Genomic DNA, 27678 nt, shown 5'->3' with positions numbered 1-27678 from the left:
ACCCCGTCGCCGAGTCTCCAGAAAGCGTCACCGTCAGCACCTGCCCACGGCCCACAGAACTCTCCGAAGGAAGCCCCTCCGCCTCTCTGTACCGAACACCCACCAACCGAAGGCTCAACTCAGTGGTATCCAGTGGAGTCCGGAACAGGACTATCCTTTTCAACGATGCAGCACTCATCACCTGTGTGACACTGGTCGCCACGCAAGGGCTCTGTGTGGCATCTCTCCACCTCGACGGGGGGGGGGGGGGGGGGGCAGGGGGGGAGGGAGCGGGGGCGGTGCCCGCAAGACCTCCCCCTGCCGCTGCACAGCGCCCCAAAGGCAGAGGAAGGATGACAGGACACGGCACGTAAACCGAGAACGGTGTGAAGATTTATTTTACAATGGAGGGAACAGTGGATTGAATCGTGTGAACCCAAACGTACTGTACAATATTAATGACGGAACATCAAACGTATAATTAATAGTGCCTTGCTTTGTCTTCATTTATTCATTTTTTGTCTGATATACATGCATCTGGAAAGATGCAAATGCGAGTAAAATTTCTCTATTTAAATCAAGCTGCGGGAACTAAATTTTATTCAAAAAGTGTGGTTTTACATTATATACACAGAAATTTAATATAAAATGACAATATAAAAAGTTAAAAGAGAAAGCATACAGCCAGAAGGTACAAAGAAAGTTGAATAGATTAAAATGGTACGATATGTAACATACAGGAGTTTGTAAGCTGATGCTGGCAATTTACAAGGAAAGTACTCCAATATTTGCCCCATTTTTTTTTCATTTACCAATGCGGCACGCTATAGAAAGGTCAGCTGGTACCAAAGCTTACATTTGTAAATAACTATAAACCGCAGTATTTTACAGGAAAAGAAAGGAATAGCATTTTTACACATTTTTTAAATAATAGCTTGCATACTTTTTTTTTTGCCAAAGTGGCATTATTTCCGGCATCCAGAGCGTCTGGGCATAGTGGCGAAGGGCGTGTTTGCTGCTGTTCGTTTTGTCTGTTTTCTTTCTCCGTGTGACCGTGCGAAGTGCCGCTTCCTAGCCCCGCCGGCCCCAGACAGCCTTCGGTCTTCCGTAGCTGCGTGCAGCCTCCTTTCACGAACCAGCTCTGCATATAAAAGCTCCTGTTTTAATTATTAAATACGTTTTGTGTCTGACACAGCTTTTGATCTGAATGAAATGCCTTTAAGCCTTTTTTTCTTTTCGGTTTTTTTGTTTTTTTTTTTTTGAGTGAAAGGCACAGAGATGCGATTACAGTCCTCAACGGTTCAATCTGACACCACCAGGCTCCGGGGCCTCTACGGCCACAGCGACTTTGTTAACGTCCAGATGTCTCTTTATCATTGTTATTTGTGTGTCTCTTTCCTGCTAGGTCGGTGTCTCTGAAGAGTGTGCCCCACCATTACTTACAAAAGATAGCTGAGCATCGAGAACAGATGTTGAAAATAAAGGTCAGACTTCGACTCACGGAAAAAGAAAAATAACATGCACAATCAGACAAAGAGCATATAAATATAGCTACAAAATGTGTGTAAGAAAACCCAAGGCCCGGACAGGCTGTGCGGCAGCCCCGGGAGGCTGATTTCAGAGGCTCAGGCCAGGCCTAGTGCAGTGTGAGGACGACGTGTAGTGCAAGGTGCCGGTCCCGTGCGCCGGGACGCTACTGCTTCTCCAGCTCCGTCACGTAGATCAGGTGGTCCTCCGGGGACTTGCCGTGGGTCTTACTCAGGTGCAGTTTGACCGCGTGCTTGCTCGCAAAAGTCCGGTTACACAGCTTGCACTGGAATGTGGAGCCCAGGTCGTCCTCGGCGGCCCCCACGGGGCCCAAGGCCTTGGCGGCCAGGACTTTGGGGACGCCCTGCTGGTCCTGAGCCTGGCCGAGCGGCAGCTTGGAGAGGTCCTTCAAGCTGAAGCCCAGGTGCGTCTCCAGGTGGCTGATGTACGTGGGCGCAGTTCTGAACTGAGAGGCACAGTCGTTGCAGAAGAACACAGGGTGCCCCGTGTCCAGGCTCTTCAGGAACTTGGTCCCGCCTGTCCTCCTCAGCTGGTACTTGACGTTGGCCAGCCAATGGCTGATGGTGGTCATGGAGAGGCCCGTGAACTTGGAGATGTGCACCCGCTCCTGCGGGCCCAGGTCCGACAGGATGTACTTCCCGTCGGGGGTCTCCCGCAGGCTGGAGGCGAACTGGGCCTGCAGGATGAGCAGGTGCTGGGGGTTCCAGTTGGACTGCCGACCCTTCCTCTTGTGGACAGGGGACAGCTCGTCCAGGGCCTCCTCGAAGCTGCTGGCATCGGCGTCAGACTTCTCGGACACCGTGGAGGGTGTGGAGGACTTGGGGGTGAGGCGGCCCGTGAGGTTCTTCACCATGTCGGAGATGTCCATGAGTGCGCTCTCCCGCAGGGGCGAGGAGACTGCGTCGGCAGTGCCAGGAGCCAGGGGCTTGCTCTTGGCCTTGGTCAAGTCGATGGGCTGGTCGCTATTCTCGTAGTAGTAGCGGTCAATGGCATCGGCCTGCTTGACGGGGGTGGCGGGGTAGACGGGCTTGTCCAGCATGCTGTTGCTGATTTTGTACAGCATGGCCAGTGGGTCCAGCGAGGGGCTCACGGGCTTGGACACCTTACCCAGGTGCGTGTTCATGATGGACTGGAGCGCGCTCAGCGGGCTGATGAACGAGGGCTCTGGCGAGTGGTCCGTGATGATGCCCAGGTTGTTACAGCCGTTGGTGACTTTGGCTTTGAGAGGCTCGGTGCCATTGGGGGTGTGGGCATCCACTGCGCCCTCCTTTTTGGCCTTGCCCGCCTCCACCTCGGGGCCCTTCTTCAGCTGGGGCTTGCCGCTGACGTCCTCTGTCCTAGGGAAGTCCTTATTCTCCTTGGCCACGGGGGACACAGCCTTAGCCGGCGAACCCTTGTCCTTCTCTGTGGGCTTTTCCTCCTTCTTCATACTGACCTTGCCCGTGACCTTCTCCACCAGCTCCTCCATGGCCGACACGTTGCTCTTGTGGGGCGGCGGAGTGAGGCTCCCTGGGGAGGGCAGGAGTGCAGTGTGCTCCGAGGACAGCGGCTTCACGGGGCTGGCATAGGACGGCTGCATCTGCACGCTCTGCACGGCGGGCAGCGGCTTCACGGCGCCCGGCAGCTGGTAGGCCGCGTGGATGCTGGGGTAGCCGCCCCAGGAGGGAGCGCCGTTCTGGGCTTTGCTGATGGCAGTGGAGACAGTGTTCTCCAGCGACTTGAGGATGTCCACCCCACCCTTGGGGCTGTCGTCTAGGTCCTCCTCGCGGAGGTACTGATAGAGCGCAGTGGGCTCGAACTTCTCGGGCGTGTCCTCGTTCTCTTCCTTGATCTTCCTCTCCGCGTCGCCGGCCACCGGCACCTTCTCCTTGTCCGGCTCCTTCTTCTCCTCGGAGGTCGTGGACCCTGCCGGCGAGTCGGGCTGCTTTTTGATGTGGGAGGCAGGCAGGCGGGTGTGCGTGGTGGGGGGCAAAGGGATGGACTGGATCTTCTCTTCCACCACGGGGTCCAGCACCAGCTGCTTCCCCTTCTTGGAGGCGGAGGTGGTCACCTTCAGGAAGTGGCCGGTGACCATCATGTGGGCGGTGAGCTGCTGCAGGGTGTCGTGGGAGCTGCCGCACTCCATGCACTTGAGGATCTGCGCTTTGCGGGCCTCGAACTGCCAGGTGTAGCTGGCGCCGTTCTGGTAGCCATAGCGGTTGTTGGGGGTCACGTAGGGGTTGGCGGCCTTCTGGTCCTTGGCCGCCTCGCTCAGGGCGGCCTCTGCGGCGGCCCCGGCTGGCTCGGGAGAGCACGGGGACGCCAGGTCCTGAAGGGCCCGCTTTTTTGTGGACGGGACCAGTTTGGTGATGGCGGGCACGGGCTCCTTCAGAGGCACTTTCTGGTAATGCTTAGTCTTGATCATGTGGACGCTCAGGTCCTGCAGGGACTCGAAAGAGTGGCCGCAGTACATGCACTTGAGCACCTTCTGCGCGTCTTCCTTCCCTTCCATCTCCATCAGTGAGCGCTTCCGGGGCTTGGACCAGCGCTTGGTCTTCTCGGAGTCCTTGTCCCTATTGTCATCGCGGTAGTGGCCTGTCTCATTCATGTGCACCGTCAGCTCCACCAGCGTGTCGTAGGCGGCGCTGCAGTCCTTGCAGCGGAACTTGCTGGCGCCCGTGAACACCGAGCCGTAGAGCTTGTTGTTCTGCCGGTACAGCTGCACCGTGCTGAACAGGCTGGGCTCGGGCAGCAGCCCAAAGGTGGGCGTCTGCTGCAGCGTCTTGGCCAGCGCCGCCTGGTGCCAGTCATAGCCCGAGCCACCGCCACTGCCACCCCCGCTGCTGGTGCTGGTGCTAGTGCTGGTGCTGGGGGTGCTGGCGGTGGTGCCGACCGTCCCCGCGGCTGTGGCGGGTGGCGTGGGGGCAGGGGTGGAGCTCTCCTTGGGGCCCGCGTCGCTGTTGCTGGTGGTGGTGGAACCGGACTTCTTCAAGTCCAGCGCTAAGCTGGACCAGCAGGACTCCGAGAACAAGTTTGCGTAGACGGCCTTGATCTGTGCCAAGCTGTCCTGGGGGTAGGAGACGCTGTCAGGGCCCTGCACGTCCTCCTTGTCTTCTCTGGAAGAGGGGCCTTTGAAATGGGCCAGCTGGTCGCTGTTCTCGCTGAAAGGAGACCCATAGCCAGCGTCCTGGTTGGTGGCTGTGCTGACGGGGGAGTCCTGGCAGCTCCGGGCCTCCTTGATCTCGGTGTCTTCGCCGCCCACGTAGTCGCTGTCCTGGACATCCAGGGACAGCCCATCCTCCTCCACACGCTCTTCATCTATTTCTGCCGCCTTCAGCTCTTCCTCGGGAACATAAGCTAGGGTAGAAAAATGGGACACAGTGAGGAGTAAATCACGTTCAAGGACGCGGCCTCCCTGGCACTCACATGCTCTTTAACAAGATGCTTCTCACCCAGGCTCCCAGGCTGCAAGGCTACCTGCTTTACGGGGCCACCCCCTCGGCCCCTTGGTGGCAGGAATTCGGTTTCCACCAGGACAAACCCCTCTGCTGAGAGGACACACTGCAAGGAAGCGGCCTCAGCTGGAGGGCGGGTGACCATCCCCTTCTGAGGATGTCCGCTGGGGACATGGCTGCACGGAAACGGCAGGGCACCTGTCACCCCCTCCTGCAGGCACGCCTCTCCTTTCACCAGCACTGGGTGAGTCCCTCATGCGTTCCCATCAGGTGGGACCTGGCTGTCTACGCTTAGAGTGAGATATTCCACACACAGAATCATACGGTGCCCGCACATACAGAGACCCCACGAGGAGACGCAGTAACACGCTCTGGGCTTCACAAAAACGGAGGAGGCAGCAGGTACCCCAGCCCCCCACCTGGAGGGCGCAGAAGGTACCCAGAGGGGCACGAGCAGGTGTCAGAGAGCCCGGTGGCACAAACCAGCCTTATTCACAAGAGCCAAAAGGGGGGGAACAGTCCAGGGGTCTGTCAGCAGGGGAACGGACAGGCCGAGCACGGTGGGTTACCCTCCACACACAAGAAGGAAATCCTGCTACGACGTAGGCAAACCTGAAGGACACTGCGCTCCGTGCAACAAGCCAGCCACAGAAAGACAGACGCTGTGTGACTGCACTTCCATGAGGGCCCCGGGGTCCGAGCCACAGAGATAGAACCTGAGGGTGGCTGGGTGCCAGGCCAGGGTGAGGGCTGGGGTTCGACAGGGACAGAGCGCCAGTCTGGGGAGATGGCCAGCGTGGTGGCGGCACAACAGTGCAGATGTCCTTGACACCACTGAGCTGAGCCCCTAAACACGGCTCAAGTGGTGACTTCTCTGCTACAAACATTTTGCCAACCTGAAGTGCTGTTGAACTTGAACAAGGCCGATTGCATGTGCCAAGCAGCCTGGTGCAGGCTGCCTTCACAGTGCAGAGCTGCTTCCTGGGTGCTTCGGCACCTCCCAGGGGACAGTGACGGCTGTCACACATGTGAGAGGCTTGGAGGGCGTATCTACCATGAGATAAAAACCTGACTTTTTACTGTAGGGCCTTGTGGGTCCTGTACCGCATGACCCACCTGGCTAATTCCCAAGGGGAGACAGTTGCAGGCCGCACTTCCGCACTTACCTGACTAACCAATGCATTTTACTTACTTTTTATTTTTGTTAGTTTTTGAGGGAATACCTTGCTGAACTGGGGTTCCAGCAAGGACTTGGGAAGGCTGGGGTTAAGATGTGTTCCAGAAAGGCCCCATGAAAAGACGCGGGTATGACCGAGGACGGGTGTCTCATTAACTGTGACCGCTCGTTTTCACGTTATCAGAGCCGGGTCCTGCGGGAGTGCGGGAAGCACACCGTGTTTCAGGGGCGGCTGACAGGCCAGAGCCGGTCTGGTCAGCCTGGGGCTGGTGTGGGGACAGGGGGCGGCAGGAGCGCGTCCACACCCGTGGGCGGGGGGCTTGACACTCCAGCACAGCGGGCACCCTGAGTGTGAGCACACAGCATCACTGTGAGCACACGTGCAACCCACCCACACACGCAGGGCCAATGATGAACATGTGAGATCATGTGCAACCCACACACACAGTGACTGACAATGGAGGCAGCCATTTAGCTGGGCCCTAACGGAATCCAGTTCATCCACCTCATTTGTGGGGGATATATTCCAAGACCCCTGACTGATGCCTGAAGGTACAAATGTAGCCCTAGATATGCTACATTTCCCCTCTGTGCGCCATGTCTATTACAGGTTTAGTTCATAAGTAGCCCTGGGAGAGATGAACAATGGTAACTAAGTACAAAACAGGGCAATTGTAACAGTAAGAGAGCTGAGCACAGCGCTGCAGCGTGGAGACAGCCGGTCGGACCACCACGGTGGCAGCTGCGTGGCTGGTGGGGGACGCTTGAGGGACAGTCCACCTCCCATCAGGAAGGAACGGAGCTGGCGAATCTGGGATTCTAGCACACCCTTCTGAAAGGCCACAGTTTAAACGAGTGGATGCTTTACTTCTGGAATTTTCCATTTTGCAGGCTCAGATCGCAGCGGGCCGCTGGTAACGTAAACCTCGGACCACGAAGCCACAGCTAAGGAGGCTACTGTAGCCATGTGCCACGCTGTTCCGCATGCGGCCCATTCCCACACCTTGGGGACCGCATGAGCCCTCTGAGCGTGTGTGTTCACACCTGATCCACAGCTGAAGGCGGAGCAGACCCCTCTAGCGGGCCTGGGGACCACCGTTCTGCTAACACCACGCTGCCACTGTGAGTTGCAGTCACCGGTGCAAGACCAGAGGTGGGACACCCATCGGTCAGGCCTCAGCGTCTGGACAGTGTCTACCCCGTGGCCCTCGCGCGCCACGCAGAGCTCATCAAACTGAAACACGGTGGCCAGATTCAGTCACGCTTTCACTGCGCCCGTAGCTGTTACAGGGCCAGGACGTCCTGGTTCCGAGGGCTCACAGTGAACGCTCAGCCCTGGGTCCCCTCAGAAGCCCGGGTCACACTCCTCGCCTCCAGCTGGCTCGGCCACAGCCTCACCTCTGTGGAGGGTGACCTTACAACTCGAGGGCGTCCGGGGCAGGCAGAGCAAGGCGAAGACCGGGCCCAGGTCCCAGGTGCCCGTCTCCCAGCTGTCCCGGCAGCCCCAGCGGCACGCCCGGGGCCTGACCACTGGAGCTGCCCGACAACAGGGTCCGTCCTGCTCAGAGAAGAGGACTCGCGCCCCAGCTCATTACACAAATCGCTTCATCTGGACCAGCTGGGCTCGGCTCGGGCACCAGGGCTCCCCAGCTGCCTGGCAGGAGGTGCCAGCAGTGCGCACAAGGCAAAGCAAGACCTGCACCTTGGCCGTGGGAGCAGAAACGTGGGCCCGCTGCTGCCCCCTAGGGTGCACTCGGCACCCCTGGCCTCGCCCCCCGGGACACCTCAGGGCTGAAAGGGCGCCTGCACGAGTCCTGCCCCATCCGTGCTCCAGCAGAGAGCAGTGTCAGCTGCCCACGCTCCTGCCCGAGCCCGTCCCCACGACACAGTCCAGTCCACGCCCAGGTGTCGCCAGGTGGAGCTTGCATGCACCTGGCTGACAGTCACACGGCCCAAGGGCAGCAGCGACAGCTTGTGAGGGGCACCCCACCCCAGGCTCCTCCACCAGACAGCCCACAGGAGGGCCCTGGGTTTGGTACGCTGTCCCCCCCTTAGGCACCCACGGCCACTGCTCTCCATGAGGTGGCAGGTGGAAGGGAGGGGTCCCTGACGTGCCTGCCCTCCTAGCCCAGTGGAGAATCGAAGCAGCAGGTGAGCAGGCAGCACTAGAGAGCCAGGGTGGGGTGCGGGCACCTTTGGAGAGGAAGGGAGCCCCAGTGAGGACTAAGGTGCAGCCTGGGGTCCCACCGGCTTTCCAACTGGTCCCTGCAGGCCCCCGGTCTGCAGTTCTGGGGTGGCATGTGCTGCCCCATCAGCTACAGGGCCCATTCCTTTTCCCTTTCTGGCCAGTCTTACCCCTTTCAGACCCCACCCCCCTGTGTGCACCTGTGACCACCAAATCCACGCCCACCCCTGCAGACCTGCTGGCCCAGGGAGGCCCCGCAGGGCCTGGCCTGGCTCTTTGGGCATGTCTGGCACATGGAAGGAATTCCAGCGGCAGTGACCTGCATCCGTCAGATGCGGGCCTTCCTCAGACACTCCCAGTAAATCAGGTGCAAGCGAGATGATTGCCTCCTGCCCTCCCCAGCACCCCCCACATAACAGCACCTTCCTGCTCCCGAATTCACCTCTCCTAACTCCACCTTGCTGACTGCGCCCAAATGAGTCGCCCATGTGGAAGAGGGGGTTGGCCTCAGCATCTGCTGCCTCTCAAGGCCTGTCTGCAGCATGGCCCCGGCCTGCCGTAACTCGGACCCTGTGGGAACACCTTCCCCTCCTCGTCCCACGACCAGCTGCCTCCAAGCGGCCAGACCATCTGCAGTCCTAGGGTCCAGCCTGCTAAATCCACCAGTTAAGTCCCCACATGGACCCCTTGAGGCTCAGATGTTGTCTCCTCAACCCTCGCAGAGATTGCCATTCCCTGCAGACTGGAGATGTGGCCTGTTGCCCTCTCGGGCAAGCTCTGGACCCCTCATCCCACCCGGGCCATGAGCACTCCAGCCACAGCCAGAGGGGCCACAGTCGGGGCCCCACGGAAATAAATGCCTGTCTTGCCGATGGAAAAAACTGGGTATTGCAGCAGCTGGCTGACTTCCTCAACTCACACAGGACTGGAACCCGGGTCCCCTGACCCCCATCCGAGACCTTTCCACTCAACCAGTGTCGGGACCGAGTGACTGTCCTTTGTCACATCCGCATTTCATGGCCAGTGAAAACTCTGGTCTTTGGATGAGCCTATGACCCACAGTGATTCTGTATCAACTGTTTAGAAACTTGTGGTGTCAACTGCAACTGAAAAGTAAAAAATAACCTAAGAAAAATGAGAGGGAGCCCTGCCTGGCTGGGTGGCTCAGAGGGTTGGAATGCCACTGGAACACCAAAAGGCTGAGGGTCCGATCTCTGGTAGGGGCACGTACAGGGGACAACCGAGGGATGTTTCCCTGTCTCTTTCAAATCAGTAACCATGTCCTTGGGCGAGGACTTCGCAGAGTTAGACGGGAAGAGACTAATGAATACCTTAAGAGTAAAAAGCAGTGTTCAGAGACCCCCTGCGAGCTGGCTGTGCTGTTACAAGTGGGAGAGTGTGGGCGAAAGGGGGCAAAAGTGGAGACGTTTTAAGTGCTGACAGTCTCTGGCCCACCCCCTTTTCTTCTGGAAGTGGAGTCCAAGGTCACGAAACAGAGGCGCCCTCCGCACTGGCAGGCCCTCCGCCGCTTGGCCTTGGAAGACCCGCCCCGTCCCGTCCGCAGCAGCCAGAGGTGCTGCAATGACTTGCAGCCTGACCCTGTGCTGCAGCGTGCCCCCCGCCCCCCCCGTGGAAAAGCGTGCTGCGGTGACACAGGCAGACGGAAAAGGCCAAAGACCAACAATTGGACGGGGGGGTGGGGGGGGGTGGCAGGGGGCAACTCCTCCGAAAGGCTGACTGGGTTTTTCTGGCGAACGATGCAGGGTTACGTGTGGCGTGAGGTGGCGGTGGATGACTGCCCGTATTTTCAAGCTCCTCTTTGGTGTTTTCAGAGCCATAAGCACAGACTGTCCGTTTCACACCATTTCTGGAATGAAGCAGTTGGCACGCTGGCTGGACCTGGAAGAGGGAGCCCGGCCAGCAGGGCCCAGACAGGGCAGGGAGTGTGAGATAGGCTTTTCTCATCATTACTTTTTCTTAAAAACAAAAAGCAAACGAAAGCAAGAAGTAAGTGGGCACTGCTGGTATTAGGGTTCCTGTCGGAGGGACATCTTTGGGGACTTCAGTCGTGGTGAGTCTGCCCCCCACCAGCCCTCACCCCTCCTGTGGGCCCCTGCATTCCTGCCCCTCCAGGAAGCCGTCCAGTCTGGGGAGGGTGCTGGGGGTCCCAGACAAAAGCAGCTGCAGGACCCCCCCGAGATGCCAGCTCAGCAGCGCAGCGGTCTCCCCACCATGGCCTCTGGGCAGGGCTCGCGGGGGGCAGGGGCCAGGTTCCTGGGGAGTGGCCCTGCCCAAGACCAGGCAGGGGGGGCCGGGGCTGGGAACTGGGGAGCCCGGCCTTGCCCCCCTTGAGCATGTGGAGTGGGGAGTAGGCGGTGAGCGAGGAAATGGGTATTTCTAGTGGACGCGTGGACGGCACAGGTCTTCAGTCCCTGCCTGGTCCCTGCCTTACAGTGAAAACTCCACTTTTGCTGTGGTTTTGCCGCCCGGTGAAACGGTGCAATCGCACCAGTGAAATGCTGCCTCCGTCCAACTAGGTTCCGCACCGGGCACTGCAATAGCCACCAGCAGACGGCCTCACATCAGAGTGCATTTACTCCACGGGCCCGGCTCACAGAAGGGCCCCCCGCCCCCCACCACACCTAAGTGAGGAATGCCCAGCCTCACTGCACAGTACAATCTCGCAACACACGGTCCCCGCCCAACCTGTAACTGATCACTCGTACCGCCACCTCGCCTCTGTTTGGGTGGGACACACAGGAGGTTCTGATGGGCAGCAGGAAATACTGGGACGGAAAGGCCGCCGAGAAAGCAGACGCGGAGCCCCTTCCTCCCCGGAAACCCCACCACCCTACCAGTGGCTTCTGTGTTCATTTCCGGGCGTACATTTCAGGTTTCTGTGTGAAGGCCCACACTCTGCTCCTGGGCAACAGGAGCGAACCTTCCATCGTTTTGGCCGATTTCAGTTGCCCTGTTCCGATGCTAAGGCGCCGATTCTTCACGGAATTGTTTTTCTACGTCAAACCCAGCAGAAGCCATTGTAGAAAATTGAAATAAAACGGCCTCTGGATTTTACCAAACTCTAACTCGAGTTGAAATTCACAGGTGACTCTCTGAAAATCAGTGCAGTTTCTTCTTATCGCTGCCCCAGAACTTAACTGAGTTAACTGAGAAGTAAGGGCCTCATTTCAAGGCCCCTCCCAGCGAGCACACCAGGGATCGACCTTCTGTCTCTCGTGGGCCACAGGTCACAACAATGCCACTGAACAAGAGCCCGTATCAGAGCTGAAGCCATGGTGAGGAAGACCAAAAACTGCTTTGATTTTCAGCCATGTCAGGAAGAAAAAGAAGAGAAAAAATATAGGAGGGCCCTGAAAAATTAACGAGAAGTGAAAAGGGGGGAGTAAAACAGAGAGCAAGGAGTTCGCGTGCACACCTGACAGGTGCAGCAGGCAGATGCCCTGCCCTCGGACCACGTGCAAACCTGTGGCAGACTCCGCCGTGGCTCCCTGAAGTGATGCGTAACCCTGCCCCCCATGCCCACCTCCCCGGGGTGCCACCCTGGGAGGGCACGTTTTTGTGACTCCCTTGGTGTCTCAGGAGTGACACCCCGACACACGCCACACCAGCCCCTCTGACGCTCTGGTCTACAAACCCAGCACCAGGGAGTCCTACCCCAAACACCAGGTCCCACCTGGAACCATGGAGAGGATTCATGCATGAGGGGAAGGGTCACCCTGATGGCTGCCACTTAGAAATGCAAAGAGAAGCTCCTGTGCGAGGGGCTGAGTCCCGAAGGGCTGAGTCCCGTGGGGGGACAGGGAACTAACTGCATTCCCACCCATGCTCAGGACGCCGCGCTCCTGGCTACCATGAAGGACCACCAGTAATTGTCCCAAACATTCGCCCCACAGCATAGTAGCACCTTGCCGTGCCTCACACGTGTCCTATTAAAAAGTAAAGTAAATGGAACCACGTTTGCTGCAGGTGTGGACGTGAGAGACGAGGGGAAGAAGGTTTCTACAGCCTCTGAACCCCACACGGAGCTTACACCCCAGAAATGTCTCCCTTTTCAACCGCCTAGCTCATTGTCATAGACACACAGGATTAAGGAAGACAAGTGGGAACGTCGACCATGAAGGAGTGGGGCACGGATGGCAGCCAGCGTGGGGACTTGCAGACCCACAGGGAGGGACCGGAGACCAGCTTTTCACATAGGAGAGTCTTCACCTTTAACTATGCTACAGCAATGCCCTGGCTGGCGTGGCTCCATGGACTGAACGCTGGCCTGAGAACCAAAAGGTCGCAAGTTTGATTCCCAGTCAGGGCACGTGCCTGGCTTGCGGGCCAGGTCCGCAGTTGAAGTCGCATGAGAGATAACCACAGATGGATGTTTCTCTCCCTCTTTCTCCCTTCCTTCCCCTCTCTCTAAACACAAATAAAAATCTTTTAAAAATGTGCTATGGTCAAATATAAGTTACGTTCAAATGGGTTTCACCACGAGCTAAAATATCTCACATAATTAATTCTACATTTGATTGGAAGCTTAATACATGGTCACCTGACCCCTGACTTTCTCGGAATTCCCTTAACAACAACAATGGTGTCCAAATCTGAGTCACATTTGTGCCACGGCGACGGGAACCACCTCGCCCTCACTGCAGTAATGAGGCTCACTCTGATTATTATCAGGGACTTCTTCTCATAGCTGCTTTCTTAAGAGGCTCTTTAAAAAAACGTGAGGCAAAGGAAGAGGCAGAGAGAGAAGGGGTGCTCGTGACAACCTCTGCGTTGAGGTAATTATTTATCAGGATCTTTTGTTTTCACCACCAGCTACAATTCCCCAAAAGTGTCTGATTCATAGGAGTTCAAAGGTACCAGAATGTACTACAGTATTTGCAGAAATTTTTATTTCAGTGTTGAAGCTATGAGAACAATACGTTTCACAAGGTGAATGAGTGTGATTCCTGGTCTCAAAGAGGCTTCTGAGGGAGGCTCCTGAGTCGCAGAAAACAAAGTCAGCCCAACACGTGTACCTTCCCCTGAAACCCTCACCCTGGCTCCCCGCTCCCCTGTGCCTGCCCGCACCCCCGCCACCCAGAACCTGATGAATGAACATGCTCGGAAATGGTACCTGCCACGTGCAAGTCCCCTCTCACAGTTACTTACAGAAATAAATGACATCTCTCCCTATCGAGTAAAACAAAGACTCCAAATCGCCATTCCTGCTATTTCTTTTTGCATCAAAGCAGCTTTGCCTTCAGTCCCCTGCCCTTCCTGAGCCTGGAGCGTGGCATGGAGTGTGATGCTGAGCACACGCCGTGAGTCCTGCCATCAGGGGGAGCACAGTCCCAGCGGCACCGACCTGGAGGACACGACCCAACGAGCTCACTGCAGCACCTGCAATGCAGGGGAGAAGGTGCTGCCACGGCCGTGCGCCAGCATGGACGCACGGTGCAGGTGTGGACATTTGTGCATGTGCGGTGTGCATGCACACAGGTGCATGTGTCAAAGTGTGTGCATGCACGGGCGAGCACACCTGTGGGCACACATGCATGGGTATGTGCATGTGTGCCCGTGTGAGTGTGCACACATGTGAGTGTGTGCACATGTGTGAGTGAACTATTAAAACTACATAGACCCTCGTTTCCAACCTGAGAATAAGACAACTGGACCTGAAGGTTAAATTTCACTTTTCTTTGCAAGATTCAATCTAATATTTGTTATAAAGTGTGCTTCCTGGATGCCAGTGTGTCCGAGGACCAGCGGTCACCCTGAGCAGCAAAACCCTGCTGCGTTCGAAGGCCAGCGGACAGAAAGCAACGCTCGAGCTCCCTGCCAGGGCGGAACCACACCGCCAGCGCACGTGCCCCAGACACTCAGCACGCTGATGCATGCAGAGGGTCTGAGGGAGCATGCGCATCTCCCGTGGCAACCACCCAATGGGACACAGGCGCATTCTCATTGGCAAACTGGATAAAAATTTTATTTCTCAAACCACAGCTCAACATTTTTGAAAGGAAACAAGCTTTACTCTATTCAACAGTCACGTCCAGCCTGGTGGGAAGGGACGGCCGGATGTGCTTTTTAATGGCTGCATGTCGCCAGGTCGCACTCACACCAGCTCTGAGCACTTAGGTGTGTGTCCCCTCCCCTCACCTGCCCCTCACCTGCACCCCAATCGTGTACCATCTATCAAGCGGGCTGCCTGAGCGATCCCATCTTCTGTGCCAAGGAGGCGAGGCCTCAGAGCTGTGCTCCTCGCCACTGCGGTCCTCCCGCAGGTGAGCCGAAGCAGCAATCTGGGACGAGCCTTCCCCCGAATCCGATTTCCTTTCAAAATGTCAGCTTTTGCAGCTATCCTGCAAAATCCAACAACTTCCCACCTGGGCCCTCAGCGTGCCCATTCTCCCGTGGTGACACGCACGCATCAGGCCTGCTCCCGTGCGACAAGACATCCCCACAGAAAGTGAGTGGCACGGCGTGTTCCTCTCACAGACGGGGCACAGCCTCTGTCGTGCCCCAAATTTTGATATTTGGAGTCATTCTGGATCCTGGCCGCTAAGCTAACAGGCCAGCTGGGTAAAACGTTCCCGTTTTTAACTCCCTTGGATTTTCAGCAACATCCTCGGAGAAAGGCGGCAACGCTGGAGAACACAACATACAACTACAGCGTTTAGTATGAAAGCATGTCGAACAACCTACATCTGTGAACTTGAATTCACAGGCCAACACAGGACCCGGGCCTCCCCGAGGATCTCCAGAAGCACAGGGACACGCACAGGGCAAACCGTGAAAAGGGACTGAGTTCTGATCTTTAAACATGTTACATGGCGCCAGCAAGTCCAACACGACGGCCCTCCTTCACACGGACAACTAAGGGAGCAAAGTGACCTTCCAGGCAAAGAGAAGGTCCCAGTAAAAGCAGGAAATTTATCATTACAGGGACATGGAGAAAGCCTGAGTCCTCCGCCCTCCTTTTGAGTCCCCGAGACAGTGTCCTGAGAGGTGTCCTAAGGCCACCCTAGGGTCCCTCCAGTTGGAAACGCCCCTGGTTGTGGCCCATCAGAGGCGCTCTCCGGCTTGCTCCCTGTCCCCTCCCTCGGGGTGGGGGAGATCGAGTTGCCAGCAGAGGTCAGCGAGGGGCGGCCCTGGGCAGCGACTACCGTCCCCAAGGTCATGGGCCCTGCCCACCATCCATAAGCACTGCATCCCAGCCTCCCATTCTGGCCCCATCACCACCAATGGGAGCACAGACGAATCAGGCCAAGATGATTTCGCAGACACGTGCATTTCCATCCCCACTGGCCACACCAGAAGAGAAGTATCTGACCTGTTTCCATTATGGACAGAAATGACCGTGAAGGGCAGGACGGAAGTTCAAATCACGCCACAGAACTGGCTTGCATCCATTATTGGCAGGGAGGCGCACTCGAGGGCCTGGGACCTGGCCTCCACAGGGCTCTCGGTGCCCAGATCACCACGCTCCGCGGTAGCCTGGCCCTCGCCTTCCTCTCGTGTGTGCCCAGCCTACTCTGGAGAGGGAAGCATTTCTCACTTTGGAGAAGGCAGCCTTCGTCGGCGACCACAGTTCGACTGGGTGTGCTGCCGCGACGGGGGAGGGAGGCGGGGGCGCGCCAAGAAACAAGCCGTGGGAGAGGAAACAATCTTGTCGAAAATGTTACCTTTCCAATGGGAGTGATGAGAGAGAAGTCAGTTAGAGACGCCTGCACTCAAAGATGGCTGTCACTTCAGATAGACACTGGCACAACTCACCGAGACAGGTGACACTCTGGTGGAGCAAACTCCCCTGCATTATTGAGCAGCGTGTGATGGGGCTCCGGCAGGTGCAGCCCACGTGCCTGGGGCGCCCGGAGACGCGGGTTCAGCAGGCGCCTGGAGTCCGCTCCTCATTTGCATCCCGCTCCTCATTTACAGCTGGAAGCGGCAGACGCAGCCTCCTGGCTAACTGAGGAACAGGCGCAGGCCTCTCGGCCCAAGTCCCCGCCTCGAGCCCTCTTCCCAAGATTCTTCCCTGGGATCCCAGCAGAGGCCGCCTCGATGCACCCTCATTAGGGGGTGCTCAGGCCATGCCCCTCCTCATCACTTTGCTTCTCAGAAACTTAACGAAGCAACTACGCCCAGTCTAAGGACTTTTCCTTTTTCCGTTTCTTCTGAGAGGCAGCACGTGGAGCCCAGTCCACCCCATGACCACACCTCAGAGAACGTGTAAGGTTTGGTTGAGACACCTCCCAAGAAACGGTCGTAAAAGAGGAGAGTCATTCAAGGAGCAGCAGGAACAAAACACACTTTGTCCCTGCCGGCCCCGCGGGAAGGCCCTGCACGCGGGACAGTCAAAGGACACTCGGGTCCTCGGCCCCCGGCCCCCAGCATGGCCCCTGCATGCCTCCCCCCATCTGCGTCTTCAGTTCTGTCTGCAGAGCCACCTGGAGAGACGTGCTGGGCGGGTCGGCACTAACAGGGAAAAACGAAGGGAGAGAGAAAGGAACACAGTCTAACCGGCCGTAGGGGAGGCTCGGTTCCAGGAGGAAATGGGCCAAGCCCCGTCACCCGCATGTGGAGACAAAGCAGCTTAACACTACAGCCCTCCAGGGTCACCGAAGTGTCTTCCCCAGACAACAGTGACGTCTGATCCCCAGTACCAGCAATAAGACATTCTCTGGGACAATGGTCTGCCTAGACACCGACGTTTTCCAGCCCTCGAGTGACTTACTGGGGAGGACGGATAACGTACCGTCGCTCTGACAAGAATAATTCGCCCCTGTCTGCATCACCATTGCATTCCTGCTCCCATAGACTCTCACTCAGGCCGCATTATGCTTTGCGTTACAATGCTGCTGACCGATTATAAGTGACATTTACCGAGCGCGCACGCAGACCTTGACGCCGTCTGCGTCACTCTGCCTGTTAATGGTGCCAGCCTCTCCTCAACACGCTAAGAGGGAAGCCTCTGCCACTGTCCACGTGAGGAAGCTGAGGCATGGAGGGTGCGTGGCCTGCCCCTGGCTGCACACTCAGCTGGTCGCAGAGCAGGACATGCCACGGAGGCCAGGGACAGAGCCAGGTCCCTGACAGGCATGCCGCCACCACACGTAGGGCACACCTGCCAGCAACCGAGCGCAGCCTGGTTTCAGAGCAGCTCGGCCCGCAGAGGGCGCTGCTGGTAAAACAGGTCTCTGTCCGCGTGACCTCGGCAAAAGCGGCGTCAGGCCTGAAAGTCATGGTCAGGCAGCAGCTGCAGGGGCTTGCCATGGGCGGAGCAGCTGTAGAGCCACGCTCTGGTCCACTTCCAGGCAGGCTGACCCAGACTGGTGGCAGAGACAGGAAGCAGAGTGGTGTGACCGGGGGCTGGGGGACGGGATCAGGAAACTTTAATGGGGACGGAGGGTCCACTGGGGAAGATACAAAGTGCTGTGGACGGTGGTGGTGGTGGTGGCCGCACAGGTATGAATGGGCCGCATGCCACGGAGCGGTGCACCTGGGAACGGTTAATGTGACCTGTTGCGCGTTACGTGGACCTGACCACGGTAACGAGCACCGAAAACCCTGCGTCCAGCCGCACCAGCCTGGCTCCTTCTGTAGATCCGCCTCTGCCCACCCACAGGCCCAGCTCCGCACAGCCGCCCGGCCAGGCCGCCGGGCCCCTCCCGACCCGCGCAGCCCAGCAGCGGCCTGCCCTCCGTTGAGCCCAGTCTCCGGGAGCCACAGCAGCCGAGCGGCCTGCTCCTGGCGGCTACACGGTGCCTGAACAAGGTGAATGTATGGTAACTACGGGCTGGACCAAGAAACCGAAGAGTGAGCAAACACTCAATGCACAGCATGGGACACAGGATGACCCTCCGCGGGTACTGCTGGCTCACACACGCAGCCCAGGCGCCCGGGAACGGGCTCCCCACAGAGATAAGTTAGGGTCGACCTCTGGTCCGAACATCCTGCTTACAGACCCTCCCCGGGCAACAAGCACGCCTCCCGCCGTGTGCCAGCCCACGCGGTCTTGTCCATCACTCATCCTCCCTTCAAAGTCCTGAAGGCCCTAATGATTTGACTGGGAATCGCAGCCACATATCAACAGGGCTGTAAAGAGAGGAAAACGGGGAGGAAACAGGAAAAACAGCCACTCCGCCATCCTGCCCGAGAAGATCCATCTCTCCGGGGCCGTGTCTCCCGTTCAATCAGCAGGAACACCTGTCAGAGGTGTCCTGCTTCACCATTCGGCTGATGTCAAACCTCAATAAGCCAGATCCGAAAACCAGCGAGTGGCAGGAGGGGAAGGCAGGGGCGCGAGCAGGCTCGCTGGACCTCGAGCGGTTTGCTTGCTGATTTTGGGGGGAGGGCAGAGGAGGGGGCTGCGTGGCGATCAGTGCAGCCATTTGCAGCACTAATGTCCAATTCAGCTCCTTTCATTCGCCTGATTTAGGTGGTCAGCGCGGTGTCGGGCCGACACGGGGAAGCTGTGCTGTTTAGCAGGCTGTTTAATGGGAAACTGGCAGTCTTATTTCTGCTCTCGATTTGGTTTGTCACTAGGTCTCCATTACATGCCACTCAGCTTTGATGTCTTTGGACAGGGCTGATCAAAAGATGTCATTTGACCTACACAGCATGGCAGAAACTTGGAGAAGTCTCATAAAGCGACACTCCGGCTGTAAATAAAATGACATTATTATTTCCTCTCTCCTATCATGTAGAAAAGCCAATTATGGTAATGCTCTGCATGTCAATGAAAACACAGCCAGCCTTCTGGGGCGTCAGCACCACGGCACTCTCCTCCCTGGGAGAACGTGCCCCCCGGAAAATGAAGAGGAAGGAAGGGGGTGATAGATGTCTTAAAGACAGTTAATAAAACCCCGGACAGCAAGAAAAGTGCAAGTCAGCAAAACAATTGCAAGTGCAAAATGCACACCGTTAAGTTGCCCAATTATCTAATAATTTCATCTCCAGTGATTTATACACCGGCACTGAGGTAGCCAGGAGCACGGCGCGCCTTTCTCGGTGTTTGACTGACAGGAGGGGCGATTTATGGCGCTAATAACCCTCCATGCACCCCTCTTCTTAGGCATGCCGGCTGGGGGGTGGGGGGTGTCTAACCTTGACCCTGAGATCCATTTAGAAGCTACAGCCCTAAGGTGCAGCCCTGCGGGCGCTGTGTCTGGGAGATGCACAGATGCGGGCCGTGCAGGAGGCTGCACGATTGTTTCAGAATGCCCAGCTGTTGGCGTTTCCTCTGCGCCGTGTGTTCACGGCGTTTCTTCTGGGGGGGACTGAATGTGCTCAGGGAAGATTCCCCCCACCCCCGCTGCCTGCTGCCCTGGGTGTCTGTGGGACCCACTGGGAGGCACGGGGCCTGTGCTCTCCCAGTGACCACCCACCCGTGCCTCTACCTCCTCCCCCCAGCTCACGCCGAACCTCCAAAGGAGCCCGCCGTGACAGCCGCTCAGGGTGGCCGCCTGACCCCTCCAGGTTCTGGGTAAAGCCCACTCCTTGTTCTGTGACCACCCCACGTGCCCCACAGGCAGGAGGGATGAGTGTCTTCTGTTGGCATGGTGTCATCAAACCAGACAGAAGGCGGCTTCAGACCAGCTCGGGCACAGGGCAGGGCAGAGGTTCCCCACAAAGGGAACGTGTTAACATTTCTGTAATCGTGCTACACACTCATTAATTAAAAAAAGAGCTGAAATTAGTGTCCATTGAAATTAAGGACAGAAAGCAATGTTCAGAGCCATGAGACCCATAACAGAAATAAAAACTTTTCAGCTACGTCAGAAAATCTGTAAAATGCTCTGTTTCGGGAAAAAAATTAATTACGACAAGTCATTTCTAAGCACACCCTGCAACCTCATCCTTTCCCTGGAGATTCTGACTTTGGTGCAGAATATAGAGCAGCTTCCATTTCGAAGCTTCGTCGAGTTTGAGTAACTCTGAAAAACATTCTTTATGTCAACCCTGCCAGGGACTCAATGAGACCGAGCGCCGGTGCGGCTCCCCACTGCACCCAGCAGGCTCGGGGGCCCTTCCCGCCTCGGGGCCCAGCTTCGCCGATGACCCAGGTGCCCAGGTGTCTGTGCGATGGGACACCCGAAGAGAACTGAAGCTGCCCCATTTTCGTCCCGGATTTTAGCTTTCAGAGGCCATCCTTATGTCCCGTCAGACTACAAGCCTGTGACTTATTTCCTTTGTCACTCCGGGGGGCCTCCGGGGTCTGTAGAAATACTATTAACAACTATTAACACCTACACAGGAGCCACACTTGCACAACCTGAGCTGCGCCCCAGGCCGCAGGGCCTCGTTGCCCCCAGGGCCGTCTCCTCATCACATGCACGGGGAACAACACAGAAAGGGGCTCCAGATTCTTGCTGTGCTGAGGAGGCCCAGTCTTGTCCCAGATCTGTGAGTCAGTCTATTGCTGTTCATGCCCCGGGGGGCTGCTTCAGAGAGCGACTGTTTGATCTCTTAGGGAAGAGAATTCTAGAACACTGAGCAGCTGATTCTGATAGCTAAGGGTGTGAGGACAGGGCAAGGTCTGCCCCCCACCCAGTCTCGTGCACAGGTGTGCCCTGTCACTCTCCTGGTAACCCCGCCCTCCATGGACAGCTGTCAGCCAAGCCACAGAGTTCTCTGCAGAGTGAGTTCAGATACCCTGAAATGTGGGGAGCACAGGGCTCTGGGCCTGATTAAACAATGATATCACTTGCTTTAATTACGAGTTTCATCTACATCTCATTTAACCTCCAGCTAAAAGACTTGGTTCTTTCAAAAGAACATCTTAAAACCAAAAATGATCCTTAAAACACACATGAAAAAACGATCTGCTGTAAACACCCTAGCGAAGCATGTGCGGTAAACACAAGTACTTTATTGGCTGGAGACGGGAACTCACAGGCCGTGTCGAAGGGGAAAAAATGCTGAACTTGTCAACAGAAAAGAATGTCACAGCGCCTCTGCCTGAGTTTTGAAGGGACCCAACACAGACAGCGGGAGGGGATGGTGCACGGAGAAGCAGATTTATCCACTGGTATTTCATTCGCTACCCCAATATTAAATTTTATGTGGGGAATCTGGAGTTTAAAAGCTTCACATTTTTGTGTCATAAAAAAGAAATACAATATCCTGTTGCTATGCGTAGTGACACTTTATGCAGGAGAGAAAACCATTCTCCTCAGCTCTTCTTTGAAATACGACCTACGACGTCATTTAATTTTTGAAAACCCTGAGGTCATGTAACACACTTTCTCTGTCATTTGTAAGTACATTAACTCGGTGGCCACACGACAGTGAGATTATGATAATGGCGCTAAAACAGGTCAGGCAGGCCCTGCATTTCACGTTGGCCTCAAACGGCCACCAGAGCCGGGCCCGGATCAACTGTGACAGTCAGGAAGCATGCAGTTTACTTTTCTTAAAGTGTTTTTACTTACTCAAGTACACACCTGTGACAAGCCAATGGGGCCCACCTCTGTGGTGAGTTGCAAGAAAAAAACCCAAGAGAGAAACATTTCTCCTAAAAAAAAAAAAAGTCTGCCTTCAGATGGCAGGTGTCATAGGAACAGGGTGCGGTGGCCAAAGTGGACGTTGTTCCGAAACATCTTCTGACCATGATTTAAGATATGACAAGCCAGCCAGGGAAAACCTGTTCTACACGTTCTCCAGGGAAAACCGCTCCAGTAAATTAGGCATATTTGAATATGTTCAAATGAAAGTTTAAAAACAAAATCCTTCCAGTACCACTTCTTGTGTGGTGACCTCTTCCAAAAAAAACGAGAGAACAAATAAGAAAACAGAAAGTGGGCGTTCAGTTTGCTGTGCGTGGCACGCCTTGGCTGAAGTGCAGATGAGCAAAAGACGCCTGAAGAGTCTATAACCGGAAGTGCATGCCTCTCCAAGTTCAAAAAAAACAAAGCAAAAATCTGACTGCAACTGAAGTTCAGAAATGATGCTCTTGAACAGACAGTTAGGTCCACATGTGCTACAGAGCTGCCCCCGATTGGTTCCTGTGCCGGGATCTACAGAACACACAGCATGCACACGGGGACTCCCCCGGGCACGCTGGCTGCCCTGAGTCTGGGCCAGGGACCACAGTCCCCGTGGGCCTCTGGGCCACCTGCTGCAGGAGACCCCCTCGCTGCACAGGCAGCCACCTTGACCCCAGGCATTTCCTAGCTGCCTCTGCATCACGGTGCAGCTCCTTCCAAACAGCCCTCTCCTCTCCTCTCCTCTTCTCTCCTCTGTACAAATAATAATCCCCGCCATTGTCTGCCAGTGTAACGGTCCCCGGGAGGACGCTGAGCAGGAGGTTGATGAACACCTCCGAAGGCGCAGCGGAAGTTACCTGAGCGGCAGAGGTAACCACCGAGATGGCTGTTCCGATAGCAACCAGCTGAGAACTCGATGGCATATTCCGCGCTGCTCCTCGGAAGGGCGACCCGCCCACTTTCAGTACACACTGTCCCCAAACAGGCTGACTGCGCGGCCTCTTGCTGTTCACTTCTTTTTTGGAAAAATAATCATAAAGAAAGTGAGGGCCTTGAAGAGAACAGCTATGTAGACAAGTTATTAATACACATTTCTGACTATTACACTATAATCTTAGAACCGAGTAAAATTCTGTAATCTTCGAAGCAATATCTCACATAAAACAGTATTGCACTTGGTAAGAAGACAAAAGACACAAAAGGCAGCCGCCATCCCTCCCCCCCACCCCCACCGCCGCCGTTGGCCTGAGTGTTGGCTCCCTGACACCCGGGGCCTATTGACAGTGGAGCTGACCATGGTCTAACGGCAGAGGCCCTGAGCAAGTCCACAGTCACAGCCGACTGGTGCTGGCGTCGGGGTATGAGTCAGCTATTGCTTCTGTTTCCTCTGTAGCCCCCTCTTCTCCAAATTCAAAGCACAGAATCTTCCAGAATCAAAAACTTGGTAAAAGGTCATTTTGTTTTGCTCAACACCATGAAAATGGCAGAGCTGGACCTGACATGCATATGCAAATCAGCTCGGGAGAGCGCGGCTTCCTGCTCCTCCTCAGCCGCACTCCTGCATCTGCGCGGACGCCGAGCGGGGCCAACAGAAAACGCAGTCTGTCCAGCCTGATTGCCACAGTGCAGACAAGACCGACAAACCCGTCTAAACATGCTACTGTGGGGACAGTGGGGACGCTAACATCTGCTTGCAAGAAAAAGGACACGTAAAATATACTACGTGGCGTCAGAAGAATACATTGATGACGGATACCTTGTTTATATAGTGAAAACTGAACCACAAAGCACATCTCTCTAAGAGATTAAGTGGAGAGGAGACTGGAGACTAAAATCACTGTAACATAAATGGAAATGTGGGCAGGGCCCTGCAAATGCAGGCAGATCCCTGGAAGTGCAGGCAGGGCCCACACTTCCAGCCCCTCCTGGTCCCCCCCAAACCGCCCAAAGCCAAAGTGATAGGTGATGAACCCAGCTTCAAGACAGACGTAATGTTGGCTCGACTGCATTCCTGACAAACGGCTTTGCGCTCCGCACAAAAACACAAACACAGTATGACCACGAGTAACACACTCACTCCAACATCTGATGACCCTGTGTCCTGAAGAGTCAGAGCCCCCTCGGTGCCTGGAGATTAACTTCACACCAGGAACCCTGGGGAACCTCGAGTTTCCGGTTTCTCGGCTACGGAAAGTGGAGGTGGTAGCAGACAATCCCTAAAGCCGTGCCAACCTGGTGATGTTCTGGAAGAAAGCAGAAGCCCTGCGCAGGCCCAAAGGATCAGCAGGACAGTGATGGAGGCAGGGATCAGGGCCGGCCAGGCCCGTGCCCGCGGGGGCCAGGTGCCCCAGATGGAGACCCTCCCCTTCCCAGAAGGGCTTCTTGAGAGGAAAGGCTGAGCTGCCGTTGGGAGTCAGAAAGGTTTACGAAGGCAGAGAAGAGTCGGAAAGGAGCTGAGAAGAGGGGCCGCCACGGACAGGGATGCTGGGGATGAGCGCCTGTCCTTCTGAAGACTGCTCTCTCTTCCGTTCTAGCAGGGCCGGTCCTGGGCCGGGGAGCCCTGCCTGCCCCCACTGTGGTTTAACGAGAGAAAACACCAGCCCCAGGCTCCAAAGGACAAACCAGGTGGTCCCAGGCAAGAGGCAAACTGACGATCTCTGTTTCCGTCACAAGCCTAGAAGCCACACGCCGCCTGTCGGCGCAGGGCGTGCTCAGTAACACTGCAGAACGGGCAGAAGAATGAGCACGAGCCTCTCTCCTTTTTGTGCCCTTCGCAGTGGGCGTGGCGGGTTTGCAAACTTCAGGCAGCAAGACTGCCAGTTGCTCTAGCAAGGCGGCCGGGAGCCGAACGCCGCACCTGCGCCGAGAGGCACAGACGAGGACCCTTCACTGGCCACCACCCGGTGGCACGCCATCTCACTCACTCCATCCCTTCTGCCCTGTTTTAATAACATGGCCCAAGGGAAGGTGCTTCGTTAAGGTGCATGGTGACTGGAATCTCCTGGTGAACTTCTGGGGGTCAAGTAAATGCCCCCCGATGAACAGGGAGGCTTTACCGTGTTCCGATCTCACTGTGAAGTTCTCTCTGAGAAACAAAAGCCTCCGGAGACTCAGTCTTGCATCTCCGACCGATCAGGGAGGCCGCCAGGCAGCCTTGCTGATGCCCTCACGTGGTGCAGGGACCACCCAGGCGTCCTGCGGAGGGTGGACTGTGTCCCCTTGGCCCTTCCCTCCCAAGACCAAAAGCCTCGGCGTTTGGAGAGCAAGAGGGCCAAACGCCATGTCGGCCGTGGCCATTCCTTTGCTTGTTTACTAGACATTATTGTGGAGTCGGTCTGTAAAATTGTCCTATATGTAAACCAACACACTGCCCACGTCAAAACTCCTATTTGAGCGCCAATCCCCCAAAGGGAGTCTCTGCATTTCAGCGGAAGGTCCCACAGCAGGAACGAGGCTGCCTCGGGTAGAAGTGCACTGTGGTGGCCTCCTGGTCACAAGGAAGAAGGGGATGGAGGCACCATGTCACTCTGAAATGACAACTCTGCTTCAGGAGGGGTGGAAAGAACCAGAAGCTTTGAAGAAACCCAAGACTGGGCTCCTGGGTTTCTGGGAAGTTGGACGCCTATTGGTTTTGGTGGCCAAACCTGCTGGAGGCGGGGCCCGGTCTCTCCGGATGCTGCGCTGATGTGCAAAGGTGTCCCTGCTCCAGATGTCGGCCTGCACCTGAGTTCACAGAAGTGGGGGCGGGGGTCAGGCCACAGACCGAAGACGCGGGATGAGCTGACAAGCCGTACAATGTCCCTTATAGAACGCCTTCCCGTGGAGAGATGACTACTGTCCTTCAAAGAATCACCCTCCGAGGCCATAAGTCCGCTATGATGATGGTGCTGTAAATTGAGGCAGGTTGGAACTTCTCTTTGGGTAGAATTAGCTACTAATCTCTGACAAGATACGGTTTTCTTACCTTCCTCCCTCCTTTCTCCCCTCAGCTGCCTGCTTGGCCCTGAGGCAGCCGTGAGGGTAGTCCCCCAAGTTCAGGTTCTTCTCGTCCAAGTACAGTGTGAAATTGCACTTCTCCGCCTCCCTGAAATGGGAGATGGCCACGGAGGCACAACAGAAGTGATCCCTCAGGGGCAGCTGTTAGAGCCACATCCCCGTGCAGGGACAGGCAGTGGTCTGGGTGGGGGACCACGTCAGCCAGGGCCCGAGTGAGGACCACAGGCCACGCACATGGGGTGGATGGGGTGTGGACCAGGAGACCACCCTCCGTTCCTCAAAGCCAGGGAGGTGGGGGAGCCTGTCACTGCGTGCCCCACTCTGTCTGCCTCCTCCCTGCCCCAAGTCATCGAGCTGGGCCACGCAGCAGCCGAAGGACCCAGGACGCTGCTGCGTGAGGAGAGCAGTCACGGGTGGGGCCGCAACAGAGCCGGACTAACCAGGAGGAGGGACCTCTCTCTTCACCGACAGAGCGCGGGGATTGGTTTTCCTTTGCCAGCAGAGGTGCCGTGGAGACAGCAAGCATAGTAAGGCCACTGCCCGAGGACCCTTTCCACTCAGGAAACTCAGGGGCACAGGCACATGTCACGGCTGGAATCTGGTGTCCGACACCTGGGCGTTCAAGGGACAGGCGTTGGATCAGGTCAGTGTCAAACGATGGAGCCGCAAGGCAAAACTGATCGGGTCCAAGGAAGCTCACGGTGACGCTTCCACTCCGAACCCCCTTGCCGCCCCTGGGGAAGGCAGTGAATCGGGACTGGGCAGCTGGGCTGTGTGTCTCTGTCTCAGGAGAGACCACGTGGCCTCTGGGAGTAGCAGGGGCACCTGAGAAAACGGGGGCAGAACGGAGACCGGCCACACACACAGAGATTCTGTGGACACCCTTCTGCTTTTTCCAAAACCATTACTGGGCTACAGGCACTGGGCCCCAGTCACTCCCTGCAGGGACCCGAGATGCAGATGGGCTCTTTGTCTTCACGGACCTTCAAGGGGAGGAGGCAGAGAGGACACCCTCAACTCGTCGCCACTCAAGGCCAAGTGCTGTGACACGCTCGGAACATGCCCAAGCAGGGGCAATTCTTGTCTTGTCTGCAGCGATACAACCCAATGTTCATCGCTCAACTGAGTCATTCAGACCATAGTGACCAACGGCTGGAAGCATGAGACGCAGCAGGCTCAGAGGCTGCGCGGTCACCTGAAGGCGCCCTGGGCCTGGGGTCCCTTGTGTGTCCTTTCGTTAGCCCCTCATTCAGTTTGGAACTGTCGGTGAAGCACAGAGCTGTGTGAGACCTGAAGGGCGTCCGCAGAAAGGGTCACCTGGAGCCAGGGACCCCTGATGGGCTCACAAAGATGGCACGGCGGGGACACGCTCTGGAGAGCAGTCTGGCGATTACAACTCTGCAGCTCCTGACCCCGCACTGCCCCCTGAAGTGCACCCTTGGGAGCAGAAGCACACACAGGTCAATATCCACCAGCACGGCTGGGTGGCCCCCAACCAGAGACCCCAGAGCACCACCGGTGAGGTCACAGCTGAGCCTCTAGGGGCAGCCAGTCTCGAAAAGCAGCACGGAAGCATCAGGACAGGACTCCTGTCTGGAACGACGAGCGTGACTTACTTTTCGGTGAAAAGATCCAACTGCTCAGTGACGAATTCCAGTATTTAGAAAAATAAACCCCACATTTTCGCAAACGCGTGTGAGGACAGAGACAGGGAGGGAGGCTGAGTCAGGCCATCCTCCTGGGCGTCCTCGTGGGAGGGGCTGGGGAAGCGGAGGGGGAGACTAATGACTGCCCCTAACTGCTTTGTGATGAATATTAATTACTGTACACACTATCATTACTAAAAATAAGCATGTGTTTTGTAATTTTTTA

At 56.5% G+C, this 27678-nt stretch overlaps 1 protein-coding gene across 1 annotated transcript in view; it reads right to left on the bottom strand.

Moving 5' to 3' along the window:
• Positions 1 to 352: 352 nt before the first annotated feature.
• Positions 353 to 27678, bottom strand: part of TSHZ1 (teashirt zinc finger homeobox 1) — a 70904-nt gene continuing 43578 nt past the window's right edge. The window contains exon 2 of the mRNA XM_037035913.1: positions 353 to 4863. Coding sequence (XP_036891808.1) covers positions 1673 to 4863 — 3191 coding nt within the window. The 3' untranslated portion in view covers positions 353 to 1672. The remainder of the gene's footprint in view (positions 4864 to 27678) is intronic.

This window comes from Sturnira hondurensis, unplaced genomic scaffold (assembly GCF_014824575.4).
Source record: "Sturnira hondurensis isolate 20B ecotype Veracruz unplaced genomic scaffold, ASM1482457v3 Scaffold0001872, whole genome shotgun sequence".
NCBI lineage: Eukaryota > Metazoa > Chordata > Mammalia > Chiroptera > Phyllostomidae > Sturnira > Sturnira hondurensis.
This window is presented reverse-complemented; position numbering and strand designations above follow the sequence as displayed.